This window comes from Fukomys damarensis, unplaced genomic scaffold (genome assembly GCF_012274545.1).
Source record: "Fukomys damarensis isolate Sample0158 unplaced genomic scaffold, DMR_v1.0_HiC HiC_scaffold_10, whole genome shotgun sequence".
Lineage (NCBI taxonomy): Eukaryota > Metazoa > Chordata > Mammalia > Rodentia > Bathyergidae > Fukomys > Fukomys damarensis.
The window spans coordinates 17,703,191-17,717,553 of record NW_022900922.1 but is presented as its reverse complement, the minus strand read 5'-3'; the positions used below and the strand labels follow the sequence as shown (position 1 = coordinate 17,717,553).

General features: G+C 44.0%; 1 protein-coding gene across 1 annotated transcript in view; it reads left to right on the top strand.

The window, feature by feature from the left end:
* Nucleotides 1-339: 339 nt before the first annotated feature.
* Carmil1 (capping protein regulator and myosin 1 linker 1) overlaps nucleotides 340-14,363 on the top strand; it is a 303,045-nt gene continuing 289,021 nt past the window's right edge. Inside the window, exons 1-2 of the mRNA XM_033761782.1 lie at nucleotides 340-424; nucleotides 774-871. Of these exons, the coding sequence (XP_033617673.1) occupies nucleotides 340-424; nucleotides 774-871 (183 nt within the window). The remainder of the gene's footprint in view (nucleotides 425-773; nucleotides 872-14,363) is intronic.

Genomic DNA, 14,363 nt, shown 5'->3' with positions numbered 1-14,363 from the left:
GAGACTCATGCCCAGGGGCCAGCAGCTGTTTCTAGGGTGGATTTTGGGACACTTGATGACTGACTTGCTGCTTGAGAGAGAGGAGTTGGAGGTTAGCAAAGTTTGTAGCTGCCTCAGTGGCAGGAGGAGGTGATGAGGTGACCATCAGGTAGATGTGGGATGTGTTGAGATTGGTGTGCTTGTGGGAGTCAAGACTCCCCATATTTTCTTTCTTCTCCCGATTCCTCCTTTTCCATAGCTTTTGAGCACCCTTTGGTGTGCTGTGCTGTGATGATTTTGTTTGGGCAGAAAGCTGGGAGTATCTTTTTCTGTCATTTGGTCCACTTCTTGTTCTTTGCCATGTTTCCTAACCTTCATGACAAGTCACTTATAGGATATGATATTTGTGTGGCATTGGGTGAACACAGGCTTCTGGGAACCAGAAGTAACTAAGGGAATTGATGAGTTACTATTGTGCTTATGGTCTGCATTCAATATAGTATTTCATCACATTGCCCGATGTTGATTTTTTACCTTGTGTGCACCTTCTTTTTCCCTTGAAAGATTTTGTGGTGCCTTACACAGGCTGGTGTTGTGTCAGGTGTTTTTCTGTAAGGCACAAAATAGTTGTTGATTAAATTTCCCACAGCTGAGAACTATGTTTGTTAATGCAAACAAATAAAACAAAGACGGGTCATAAAAACAATGAGATAAACTTCCCTTAATCAAGGAGAATGTCTCCTTAATATTTTTTATATTGTTAATCAAAACATAATGAAACTCTTTCCTTTCAGAAAGCATAAAGGATGTTATTGGCAGGAAGATAAAGATTGCAGTGAAAAAGAAAGTAAAGTTGGAAGTTAAGGGAGACAAAGTTGAAAACAAAGTGCTGGTAAGTATTGCTTATTTTTATTAAAATATTTGGAGTGAAAGTCTTTTCCTCCATAATTTTGACTATGTGATTTTCATATAGCATCAGTTCTCCAGTTTTTGTTGTTACTGTTGTTTTTGAGACAAGATTTCTTTTGTGGCCCTGGCTGGCCTGGAAGTCCCACCAAACCTCCTGCCTCAGCTGGGATTACAGGTGTGTACCCTCCCCAGCTTACTTGTGGTGTTTTGCAACAATAGTCCTGGTGATCATTTTATTTTTCCTTAATTGGAATCTTTCTTTGTTGAAAATTAAAACTGGGATCATTTAAATTTTAAAATTAAAGTTTTCCAATTGTATTTCTTTGTGTTTGTTTTTTGTACTGGGGCTCAAACTTGGTACCTTGTGTTTGGGAAGCAGGTAGTGAAACCACTGAGCTAAATCCTGGCCCTCCAGTTGTATTTCTACAAGTTGTGACAAATGGATATATTCAGATAATCTCTCTTTTTTTTCTTTTTGGTGTGTGTTTGTTTTTGCATTGGGGATTGAAGCTAGAGGTGCTCTATCATGGACCTACATTCTCTATAGATTTAAAAAAAATTTTGAGACAGAGTCTCTGTAAGTTGCCCAGGATAGCTTCATATTTGAAATCCTCCTGCTTCATCTTCCACCTAGCTGAGATTGCAGGAATGTGTCACAATGTCTGGCACAGATAATCTCTTAGAGCCTGTTTTTATGCTGTCTTAAATTGGAATGTTAAACAGATTTTATTTATTATCTTTGATGTTGTTGCTGACTGTGTGGTTTTATTTATTTGTGGTACTGGGGATCGAACTCGGGACCTTGTGCTTGCAAGGCAGGTGCAGTGCCACTGAGCTAAATCCCCAGCCCTATGTGTGACTTTATTAACAAATTCTTATGGAGGAGCTTGAAGAATTTGTATCATGTTGGATGGTTTAATTAAATTTCTTAGATGTTCAAGTCCATCTAAGGGGAAAATGAACAGAGCATTTGTTATGTTTGGGTTTTGGTGTTTCAGAGAAAGTGCCTGCTGGAGGAAGTGTGTGCTGGTGTTGCCATTGGACTTGGGGTTCCCTTCAGTCTATGAGATAAATTCCTGGTGGCAGTGTTAGGGATTAGACCCTTCAGGGCATGGGGTCCTAGGCTGGGGTCCTAGGCTAGGGTCCTCGGCTAGGGTCCTCAGTGTCTGGGTTGCTTGTTTGCTTTGGTACTGGGGTTTAAACTCAGGGATTAAACTGTTGCCATGCCAGGCAAGAGCTGTATCACTGCTGGGTACAGAGGTCCACACCTGTAATCCTAGCTCTCTGGGAGACTGAGGCAGGAAGATTGCAGGTTCGAGCCCAGCCTGGGCAGGTTGGCAAGACTTTGTCTCAGTGAGTGAATGAATAGGACTGGGTGTATAGCCCATTTCACAGGCCTGGGTTCAATTTTCAGTACCTCAGAGCAAGCAAAAACTCTACTGAGCTACACCACTAGCTATAAAGTGCATTTTTATTTATGTAATAGGGGTATAAGATAGACCTATTTTTAAGTTTTTTTTTGTTTTTTGGTTTTTGAGACAGGGTCTCACTATGTAGTTGAAACTGACCTGGAACTCACTATGTAGCCCAGGCTGGTCTCGAACTCACAGCAATCCTCCTGCCTCAGCCTCCCGAGTGCTGGAATTACAGGCATGCGCCACCATGCCCGGCCTTAGAACTATTTTTATACAACTTAAATATCAAGCCCTGTTTGTTGCATCAGTCTACCAAATGGTCCTTGGTATTGTTTGGTATGAATGTTGTTCATTACACTAACACTAGACAGAGGCCATGACTAAAATTTCTAGTGATAAAATTTAAAAGACAGACTTGTGCTCATTATAATAAAAGTAGAACCATTTAAAGAGTTATAGTTAGTACTTAAAGACTTTTATTTTGTGTGGGGGAGGGCTCATTTTAACAGCTGGAATTGATTAAAGTTATAAGAAAATTGAAAGTGTATTTGAATTTAAGCATTTATCTCCCCAAACCTGGAGTCTCAACAGCTTCTAGAAGCTTGGCCTACACTCCTGATGGCTTTGCTTGCATGGGCAGGACTTACTGATAGCAATGCTCCAGGTTTGGCTTTCTCTGACAGACTTCAAGTGTGAGCAAGGAGAGCTGAATCATAACCGCTACGCTGGCAGTTTTCAAGTTTGGAGGAAATTAATTCATCTGTTTCCTGTCAACTCTGATGGGTTATAAATGAGAAGGTTTACATTTGGCATGGACTTGGTTGTATTTTATTTCAGATTCTTTCCCCCAGGGCCACTTTGGGCTTCTTTCCGTCTTATAAAGGCATAAATGTTCTGTTACTTGGTTCCTTCTTTTTATGCATTGAGAACTCATACTGTTTCCAGTTTGTCTTTTGCAGAGGATTTATCTTCATCTTCTTCTCATGATCTTAATAGCTGGTAGTTTGCACACTGACCTGGTGCTGAACACCTTGCTGAGCACATGTTCATGCACGACTTTCCTTCTTCAGTTCCTACAGCAGACCTTTGACATCCTCATTATACAGATGGGGAAACTAAGATTTGGAGAGGCTACTGAGACTTGCTCTGGGTCAGCCAGGCAGTTACTGAAGTTGTTGGGACTTGGGCCCAAGCCTTCCACACTCAGAGCCTGCCTGTTTTGCTGCAGTGCGGAAAGTAACAGAATACACCATTTGCTGCATTGTTCAGTGGTAAACTTCAGTGACAAGGGAGCTTGTCTTCTAGAAGGATCTGTTCTTATCTTTGATTTGCCTGATTTTTACACTAGTTTGTTCCATATTTACTGAGACCTATAGGCTTCCAGGTGCATGGTGTGGACAGGTGGGCACTGTCTTTGACTTCCGGGAGTTCCTGGGAGGCAAACATGGCACAAGGCAGTGCTGGAGATGCGCGATGAGTGGGCTGGATAGGGCTGCAGGAGTGTGGAAGAAAGAGGTCCCTTGCCTCAGGCCTGCAGAGTGGGGAGGCTTCCAGAAGTTTCCTAAGCTGACCCTCCCTGGAGGAAGAGGAGAAGATAGCTGAGGGAGAGTAGAAGCCTTTTGGGACAGAGGGAGCAGAGGGGACAGGTTAGGCCGAAGCCAGAGCCAGTTTAGCTCGGTAGAGACTTGATCCCTCCCCTACCCTCCCTCCTTTTTTTGTGCGGTACTGGGGATCAAACTCAGGCCTTGTGCTTGTAGGTCTGAGTGCTTGCCATGGTGTCAGTGAGCCACATCCCAGCCCTTCGTGTCTTTCTTTTGGATTGAACTCAGGGCCTTTAGTATTGAGCTACATCCCTAACCTTTAAAAATTTTTTTTTTCTTTTGAGACAGGATCATGCTAAATTGCTAAGTTGCCCAGGCTGGGCTAGGACTTGTGATCCTCTTTCCTCAGCCTCCCAAATAGATGACATTGCAGGTATGCACCACCATGCCCAGCTTCCACCTGTGCCTGGTGACCTTCACATGTACTTTCTTCTTTCTCTTGGCCGAGGGCTCAGAGTTAGGAGCCTGTCCTGGTTCTCCCGGTAGCTCAGCCATTTTGTGACAATGCTGATCCCTTCCTTTGTCCAGGGAAGCAGAATCTGTTCGTTTACCTTGCTTTGGAGATTAGGTGGGATGTATTTTAATACTGGCCAGTGTGCCTGGAACTTGGTCACACCTAGTTAATGGGAGCACTAGAGGTGCCAGGAGCCACACTGTTTTCTCAGGTACAGGAAATGTTGGCTCCTCAGAGCCTGCCTGTCTGCAGCCTCTGCTGATGGGCCGGGATCAGTTCACCACAAGGTCAAGAAGGCCGATTCATGGCTTCTGACATCTTATTAGTAGGGCAGAGGACAACAAACTAGGCCTAAATTCCCAAGGTGAGCTCTGGGAATGAAGCCTGAAATGCTAGGGAAGAGTATGTCTCCTGTGCTAAGACAAATTTGGCAGTCAGGGCCTGAATGATAAATCAGTCTCTTCGGGGCTTTTCAGAGAGATGAAGATATCTCTGTGCATTGTAAATTTTTAAGAATCAAGAAGGCTGCTTATTTCAGAATTATTTGGCCAGAGAACCTAATGATAGGATGGGAAACTGAGGTGCAACAGGCCATAGCTGGTGTCTTTTGTTGTAGTTTTAAAAGAAGAGAAAAAGTTGGCAGTAGGCGATCTGTGATGTGGAGGTACAGTGCTTTAGCCTGTGGGTTTTTTTTTAAATCTAAGTGGGGAACAGGTCCACTGTGGCCAGGCTTGTCTGACAAGCCAGCTCTTACTGTGTTACTTTCCTCTGTTATCTTTAGGGGAATGTTATTAGAGAGTGACCCTATTTTTCTTAAGACTTCTATTTACATCTCACATTTGCTAATTGTATCTTTACCAATTTTTGCAATACTTGAACTTTTATTTTATTTTATTTTTTAGAGATGGAGTCTTGTTGTGTTACCCAGGTTGGTCTTGAACTCCAGGGCTTATGGGATTCTCCTGCCTTGGCCTCTCGTGTAGCTGGGATTATAGGCATGCACCACTACCTTTCTATTTTCCTTTTTCTTTTTTGTCCTGGGGATCAAACCCAGGGCCCTGTGCAAGAACTGTGCCCTGGCTGCATCCCAGCCCCACATGTTCTTTCTCATTATACTGCCTAAGAAGGGCTAATGGCATGTGAATGAGTGATTTTGGTTTGTTTACCTCTTTTCTTTAAAACTGTGCATTCACTTGTTTTGTTTAGACAATTTAGCTGGGAGTCCCTTTAATGTAGTTTCTATTATTTGGCTATTTTTGCTTGTTCCTTTTGAATGTCTTTATTAGGCTTGATTGGAACAAGTATAAGTTAGCTTTACAAATTTTGGGAAGTGTGTGTGTGTGTGTGTTTTCTTTTTGAGACAGGGTCTCACTTTGTAGTTGAGGCTGGCCTTGACTCATTACATAGCCCAGGCTGGCCTTGAACTTCTGGCTCTCTTCTTGCCTCAGCTTCCCAAGTGCTGGGATTACAGGTGTGCACCACCATGCCTGGCTTGGGGGTTAATTTGGATGACATGTAACCTTAAAGTATTTTGGTGGCTGTGTTGTCTTTTGTTAACTGGAAATATTAACTCAAGTTCTATTTGTTTAATTGGAAAGCACTTTAAAAAGAGAATAGCTTTCAGATAAAAGTTTCATAAGCATCTGGCCCATTTAATCAGTAAATCTCAGATATTCTCTGGTATGGAAGTTGTTCTTTTGCACAGGGCCGTGTGCATGATGTGCAGCTGGTCTGTTTAATGTTTTCTCAGCTCACTGGGCTCTTAATACCTAACTTGATGTAGCCGTATGACTCATGCTATGGTCACTTTTCAGACAAATATCCACCCTGGAAATCATGGTGTGCAGTGACATCAGCCTTGGTCAGTGGTTTCCAGACTTTTAGAAAAAAATCCAGTGCTAATTTTAAAAAATACACAGACTTCCATGGTATCCACACCAAATGGCATAAACTCAGTGATTTCAGTGAGGTTGTTTGGGTGAACAAATTAGAGATACGTAGGAAGGGAGGCTGGGTCCTGTTTTGGTGGCTCCAAGGGCCTGCAAACCCCCTTTAAGAGCTGTTCTTTCAGCCGCAGGTTCCTTCCCAAGTATGCAGTGATGGCAGCAGACACCTGACTGACCTCTGTACAGAAGTGGGTTATGCAGGTAGCTGACTCCACCTTCTTCTGGTGTGTCAACTTCAGTGTAACACACTCCAGTGTGTGTGTTGTTGTTCTAATCTAGTACAACTAAAAGTAAGAATGAAATTAATGCCAAGGGCTGATGGTAGAATGTCCCCGAAAATCATGGGTCTTGGCCCCTGGGTTTGCACTGCTCCGTGCAAGCAAGGCCTGGTACCGCACAGCGGGTAATCTGAACAGTTCCCTTTGTGGTACCACAAGGAGTAGGAGTCTCAACTTTTAAGGATCGCTTACAGTTCAGTGCATAGTTGATTTTCAAAGCACTAGGGTGAAGTTACATGGCTCTAGAAAAGTGAGCTTCAGAAAACAGCAGTAATACTGAAACTATCTTCAGGAGTGGGTATCGGAGAGCAGGCATGGTTGCCAAGGATGCTGGCCAAATTTCTGGGAAACCTGGCCTGAAAGGGTCCATATTTGAGCGCTTTTGAATTTTCTTGAACTCAGAGCTGGAGTCAGCTCCTCAGTATCCACCCATCTTTGGGTTGGGGGTTGGAGCTGGCCCCAGGGAATCTCCAGGAGACCGCCCTGGCTGGCTAGTCCTGGCTGGCTGGACCTTGTTACCCGAGCTGCCTTTACATTCTACTCCTCATCTGCAACTGCCCCAGTTTCTTCTGAAGTTAGGATAAGAGTCAGATGACCTTGGGCAAAGAAGCTGTGGAAGGCACACCAACTGGCCTTGGTGTAACTTTGCATTCTTCTTAAAACGATACTGTTTTTCTAGCCTCTGGGATTTAGCCACCCTGGAAGTGGGGCATTTAGGTACAAGGGGTGGGGGAGGAAGAGGGAGTAGGTGCAGGCTATGAAAGGGGCTTTGTGGGGACCGAGGAGCCAGGAAGTCTAAGCAAAATGTGGAATGAATAGGGGGAAGGCTTTCTTTTTCATGGTTATGAGATAAAAGAGAAAGCAGTTACTGAAAAGATACCCTAACATGTATAAGATTCGTCCTAGGATTCATTTCATTAGAAATACTGTTAATATCTATTGCTAAAGAAGACTGAAAACTGCAAGTCATTGTGTGTGTGTGTGTGTGTGTGTGTGTGTGTGTGTGTGTGTGTGTGTGTGTTTGTGTGATCCAGGATTTGGCTGTTTCCCAGGCTGGCTTTGAATTGCTCTTGGGCTCAAGTCACCTTCCTGCCTCAGCCTCCAGTAGCTGGAACTACAGGCATGCTTCACTGTGCTGGCTTCCCGCTAAAATTTGATGAATGATAAAGCTTTTCCTTCCCTTCCCTAATCCTCTTCCCCCTCTTTGTAAAATGCTTGTCTGCTAACAGAATATGAGAGTTTGGATTGGTGTATATGGCAGAGTGGTTTTCTAAGTCTTTATGTTACTGTGCTCTGTTCTTTCTCAGATTTTTTTCTCAATCACTTTCCCCAACTCTTTGAGAAAAGAAGGATAAAGGGGAGAAAGAAGGATGCTTGGGGTGTGTATGTGTTGGGTAGGGGATTAGGAACAGGGAAAGTGAAAAAGTCTATTCAGTTTAATTTTTGAGACAGGATCTCACTGTAAGTTCAGGCTGTCTTCGAACTCACTAAGTAGCCCAGGCTGGCCTCAACTATGCAGCTATCCTACGGCTTCAGCCTCCCGCATTCTGGATCACAGGCGTGCCACCATCACCATCACATCTGGCTAGTCTGCCCACTTTGACCCACTTAGTTCTTTTTCTTTTTATTTCTTGGGAGAAGGTTTTTTTCCTTTTTGAAAATCAGTCAATCAAATTAGTCTCTTTCTCTTTCTTTCCATTTTTCTCTTAACTCTCACTCTTACTCTGTCTCCCAGGGTTTTGAACTCAGGAACTCTGTGTGCTGGGGAAGTGCTCTATCACTGATCGAGACCCTCGCTCCCTGAAAACATTCTGTTTTGATGAGCCTAGGCCAGCAGGTGCCCTGATTTCTTTAGATACGGCAGGTACATGGAAAGACCCTTTAGAGGTGGGAAGCCTATTCAGCGTCTTCAGCCTGTTGGCAAGGCTGAGACAAAGAGCTTTGTCAGCGATGCTTTGAAACTGGAAGTGTTTAGGGACCGTGCCCGTTTGGTGAGCACTCTTAAACTGAACTGAACAGACTTCTTCAGAGTCCTCAGCGGTCTCTGAGATTGTGCCCCTGGAAGGGCTGTGGTAGGGGGAGAATGGAAGGTGTCACACATCGTGTATCCTTCCGGACACTGCAAGCAGCATCGTCTGTCTCTTGGTGCAAAATGCTAGCTATGTACATGAAAGAGGTTTTTAACATTTTGGGAGTATCCATGATATTTGCATTACTAAGACAAATTTCAAGACATAGGAGAGCAAAAGTGTAGCATCACTTAATCTTATCAATTCACATATAACCATTAGGATGTATTCCTGTGTTTTGTGCTAATCTATGCCTAAATTTATATTTTTTTAAAAATGGACTCAAGCCAGGGGTTGTGGCAAATACCTATAATCTCACTGCTCTAGTAGGCTGAGGCAGGAGGATCACAAGTTCATGCCCAGCCAGGGCAAGTTAGTGACTTGGTAGCTCCTTTTCCAAAATAAAAAAATAAAAAATGGCTGGGGATGTAGCTCAGTGGGAAGTCCCTGGATTCAGTTCCCAGTGCTACTTATTTATTTGTTTGGCTGGTTGGTTTTTGAGACAGGATCTCACCATGTAGTTCAGGCTGGCCTTAGACTCACTATGCTGCCCAGGCTGGCCTCAAACTCGTGACAATCCTCTGGCCTCAGCTTCCTGAGTGCTGGGATTACAGGTGTGTACCACTGTACTCGCCTTGTGATCTACTTTAAAATTTTAATTTTGGGCCTAGGCTTTATGACAAAGGTTTATATCTAAAAGGATTTGAAGTCTTGTGCAGCCCTGCATGGGTCCACTGGTCCACTGTAGATCTGTATTCTAATTTAACTAACCGTGTTCCATATTATCGGATACTTATTGTTTCCAATGCTGGGCCTTATAAGTGTGTAGATCCTCATATTTATTTCTCTTGGGTAAATTCCTGGAAGTGGGATTGCTGCCCAATGAGCATTTGAAGGATGTACTTTTCACCTGACTGTTATTTAGGAAGTCTCTCTAGAGAATAATTCCTCCACCTCATCAATTTTATTGTCTTAAAAATAAAAAACCTTGCTTAGCAGAACAGTTTGTCCTGCATGCTCCAGTCCTTGTGATTCTTAACGGCCAGGGTTCCTTGTATCCTAGTGCTTTCCAGCAATTCCAGGCCAGTTTGGGTCTGCTTGTGTGAGCAGTGTGTCTGCAGGAATGGAAAGTCCTGTGACTTCTGCATTTACCAGTGACTGTAAATGTGGCCCCAGAGTCACAGCTGTTGACTGCTGCCACTGTTTTGGCAGAATCAGTGGTAGCTTTTTCCTGGGCTGAAACCTCCTGAGGTGTGAGACTGCACTGCATGACTGAGGTCCATACTCTTGCCATGGGACTTTCTTGCCTTGGACCTTTGAATGCTTTGTTAAATGGTAGAGAGCAGATTTGCAAACCATAAGACTCATGCACTTTTCATTAGACAAAATGTCCTTAACAAGAAGCCTACACTAATGTGCATGCAGGGCCACCCTAAGGTCTTAGAAGACAATTTAGTGTCATTGTGAAGGAAGACACTGCTTTTCCCAAAGGCACTGAGCACCTGTATAGCTAATGACAAATCTCTCTGCAGTACTAGGGATTGAATGCAGGACCTTCACCAGCGCTGTGTCCCAAGCCCTTTTACTTTTTCAAATTTGTTTTGGAGACAAATTTGTTTTGCTAAGTTGCCCAGACTGGGCTTGAAATTGTGACCCTCCTGCCTTAAATTCCCAAGTAGTTGGGATTACAGGGTGGAGCCACCACACCAAGCTACAGAGATTTTAAATCCTGTGGTCCTTCCCTACTCCACCAGAATCTGCAGGGTCCTTCCTTTTACTGCCACTCAGTTTCCTGCTTCCCGACCCATTCCTCGTGTCCTTGCCAAAGGGGAGGAGGTCCAAGTGACAAGGAACTGTGGCTCTTCCTCTGCTGCTGCTGCTCAAAGAGCCCCTTGCTTTTCAGAGAGCCCTCTAGGGTCCAGTCTGCCTTTTCCATCCTTTCAAACTGCCCTTGTATGTGGATGTAGGTGCCCATGGCTGTGGTTGCCCTTCTTTCCAGGACTGGTTAGGATGGCATCTCTCAGGGACCCTAATATTTGCTGCCTCACAGACCAAGCAGAGGGGCCAGGGATTTAGCTTAGTGGTTTTGTCACCTACCTCCCAAGTGCAAGGTCCCGAGTTCGATCCCCGGTACAAACCAAGAAACAAACAAACAAAAAACCAAAACAGAACAAGCAGAGTACCTCTCCTTTCAAGGTCACACTCTTCTGCAGCTGAGAGCAGACAAAAGCCAGAGAAGCAGAGATGAGAGCAACGGCCGCGTCTTTGCAAGGTGCTCTTAAGACCGGCTGCTCTTTGGCTCCCAGGGGACATAGCAATATTCTGATTGCATTCCAGCTAAAGAGTGGCTGGGAGAAGTCCCGGCTGTTGGGCTGAGGTCTTACCAGTGGACAGTTTTTGTTTTCCTGATCCCATCTGTCCTAAGTCAGTTGTCACTAGCCACCAAAAAAATGTCTCAAAAAAAAAAAAAATGTCTCATCCTGTGACATAGGCATGAGCTGGGGAGAAGCAGCTGTGTTAGGGTTTGTGCGGAGTCCTAGACAGCTAGTTTGGCACTTAGAGCACCCAGCTCCTTTATTTTCAAATCTCTGCAAAGCTACTGTTCTTTGCCTGCATCTCAGGACAGCACAAACGAAGCTTCTTAGGGAAATGTTTTGTACAGCTTTGTTCACCAAATCACAGGCACTGCCTGTTCTGATGATAATCAAAACTAGGGCCCAGTGACCCAGTCTCAGTCTTGGCACGCGTGTGGCCCGATTTCCATTTAAATCACTCAGGCACCTTGCTCCTTAGCAGAGCTTTTAGTCCCCAAATTCATTATTTGTGAGTTAATTGTGAAGTTCTGGGAACTATTTCCTTTTTCACAGTTTGTATGGGGGGGGACTTTTGGAGTTTAATAACCCCTTAATCCCCTTACTGATTTGTTCTCTCCAGTCTTTTGGTTATCTGTGTCTGTCTCTGTGTCTTCTGTCTGTGTCTCTGTCTCTCTATCTCTCTCTCTCTGTCTTTCTTCTCCTCTCTTATACCCAGGGCATTGAACCCAGGTCCTCACACATACTGGTTGGTTGCTGTATCACAGAATCATATCCCCATCCCCTGTCTCTTGATGAACCCTGGATGCAGGAAGATGGTCCAGTGTTTGCCGTACAGCATTGCTTGTTAGTGTGGCATCTGAAGGAAAGGAGAGGCCATTAGCACCTTGTCACTTGGCATTTCTGAAGCAGCATCCCATTTGTGTGCACCTGCTGTAGAGATTTAATGAACGCGGCATCTGTCTTTGACACATGCAGGTCACTCACGGAGCTGAGCAGGCCAACTTTACGCCCTGGTGCCTTGGCTGACTTAGTTTTTGGAAGAGCCAGTCGTGGCTCAGGACAATCCCCTGGTTTGTCCTGTGGACTCTGGGGTGGCCGTGCTTGTGCTGAAAGTCACACAGGGAAGTTCCTGGACAGAAGCAAGCAAGGACCTTGGTGTGATGGTCAGATGGAACCCACAGGGTTGTCAGGACTAACGAGGCAGGCAAGGAACAGAGAGCTGCACTGCTGTCCTCTCTGATCGTCAGAGCAGGCGCCACATCTTCATATCCCAGGGAACAAAGCTCACGGTCTGTCTGTGCCTTAGGTTCACGAACAGTAGCTTTCCTGACATTTTGTATCTCCTCTTCCTTTAGAGACTCTTTCTCTATGGTTGGATCAGTTTATCTGGGTTTGAATCCTGAAGCTGGTATTTGCTATCATTTAACCTTGGAGAAGAAGTTATTTGACTTCTCTGCCTTATTTTTCTCATTTGTAAAATGGGAAAAATAGCAGAACTTACATCATAGATTTTTTTTTTAAGTTATGGGATATTGCATATAACATCTCTTAAAGTCATGCCTGGCACAAAGTAAGTTAGTTACCAGTAAATTTAGCTGTTGTTGTGATCATAGTTGTTCATGCACAGATCATACCAAAGGCTTTGATGATAATCTTTATAGTCAGTCACAGATTGCTCAGGTGGGTTTTATAAAAATATTTAAAGAGAAATACCTCAATTTTGTGTCTCTGCCTGGCCTTGCACAAGATACTGGCTGTGTCGCATTCTCTGGACAGAGATGTACGAAGCCAGCAAAGGTACTCTGAGAATGGGTTTAGGATGTTTCCACTCTCCCAAGCAGGATGCATTGCTTTTGTGAAATTTTTCTTTAAAGGGCTCAAACAGCTCATAGAGAAATGTGTTGCTGAAGAGTGCATTGTGGGACTGGGGATTAAGCTCAGTGGTACCTCACTGTTGTGCAAGTGCAAGGTCCTGAGTTCGATCCCTGGTACCATTAAAAAAAAAAGTGCATTGTGAATTTTCTATATCTTTTTTCATTGCAAATCTGAATTAATTCAGAAATATACTCAAGCCGTTCTTTGTGTCCAAGTTACTAAGATTAATAAAAAATCAGTCATGGGCCAGGGATTTAGCTCAGTGGCACTGTGCCTGCCTTGCAAGCATAAGGTCCTGATTTTGATCCCTGGTATGAAGAAAAAAAACCAAAAAAAACAAAACAAAAAACAGTCACTGATAGGTGTTTGTTCCCTTGGGGTTTTGTTGGCTCTTTGGCAGCCCAGTTAGATCCCCTCCTCTTGGATGTCAGCTGTGACTGCTCTTGCTGTAGCGGGGACAGGCACTGCGTGGGTTCGAGGGCCTCAGTTCTGCATCTCCACACTGGGCAGCACCCTGATTGTACTGGATTCTTCATCTCCAGTTGTGCTGGGTTCTCCTTTCTAACCCACTGCAGGGTGTCTCGCTTGCAGCATGCTGACCATCTGAGCCCAGTGGTTCTCTGTGGTGGGGCCCATGTGTGCATACAGGATGTTTAGGAGTATCCCTGGCCTCTGAGTGCTGTATGCCAGCACCATACCCACCCTCCCTGCAGTTGAGACAGTTAAAGACGTCTCCTCATATTGTCCAGTGTCTTCTGCATGGTAGAACTGACCCTGGCTGTTAAAAGATCAGATGTACATTTTGTCATGCTTAGCTTCTAGAGTTATATTTATAGGGGTTGGGGATTTAGCTCAGTGGTTTCCCCACCTGCCTCGCAAGCTCAAGATCCGAGTTGTTCCCCAGTACCAACAAATAAGTAAATGAATAGAATTATATTTAAGTCCGATTGTTTACAGTTCTGCTGTATAGCCATGCTTGATTCACCTAAAAAAACTAACACCTTTAAAAATACTCATTTCTGAAGTACATAATTTATATTTCTATGTTACAAAAGTAAATTGGACCAGATATTTATACATACATATATACACGTGTGTATTTTATTTTATTTATTTATATTTTGGAGATAAGGTGTGATTCACTGTGTAGTTTTTTTTTTTTTCTGCCCATTTCATAGTTTAGACTGGTTTTGAACTCACTGTGTAACCCAGGATGGCCTCCAACTTGAAAGTCCTCCTTTCTCAGCCTCCCAAGTACTGGGATTCTAGGCATGTGCTATCAAGCCTGGCAGTTTGTATTGTTGCAAGATACTCCAGAGGCTGGGTGTGGGAGTGCATGCCTGTAATTCCAGCCTTCTGGGTGCTGGAGGCAGGAGAATCACACGTTCAAGCCTAGCCTGGGCAATTAACATGACCCTGTCCAAAAATAAAAAAAAAATTAGAAAGGGCTGGGAATGTAGGTCAATGTGAAGGCCCTATGTTCTCGACAGTACCTACCAAAAAAAAAAAAAAAAAAGCCTAA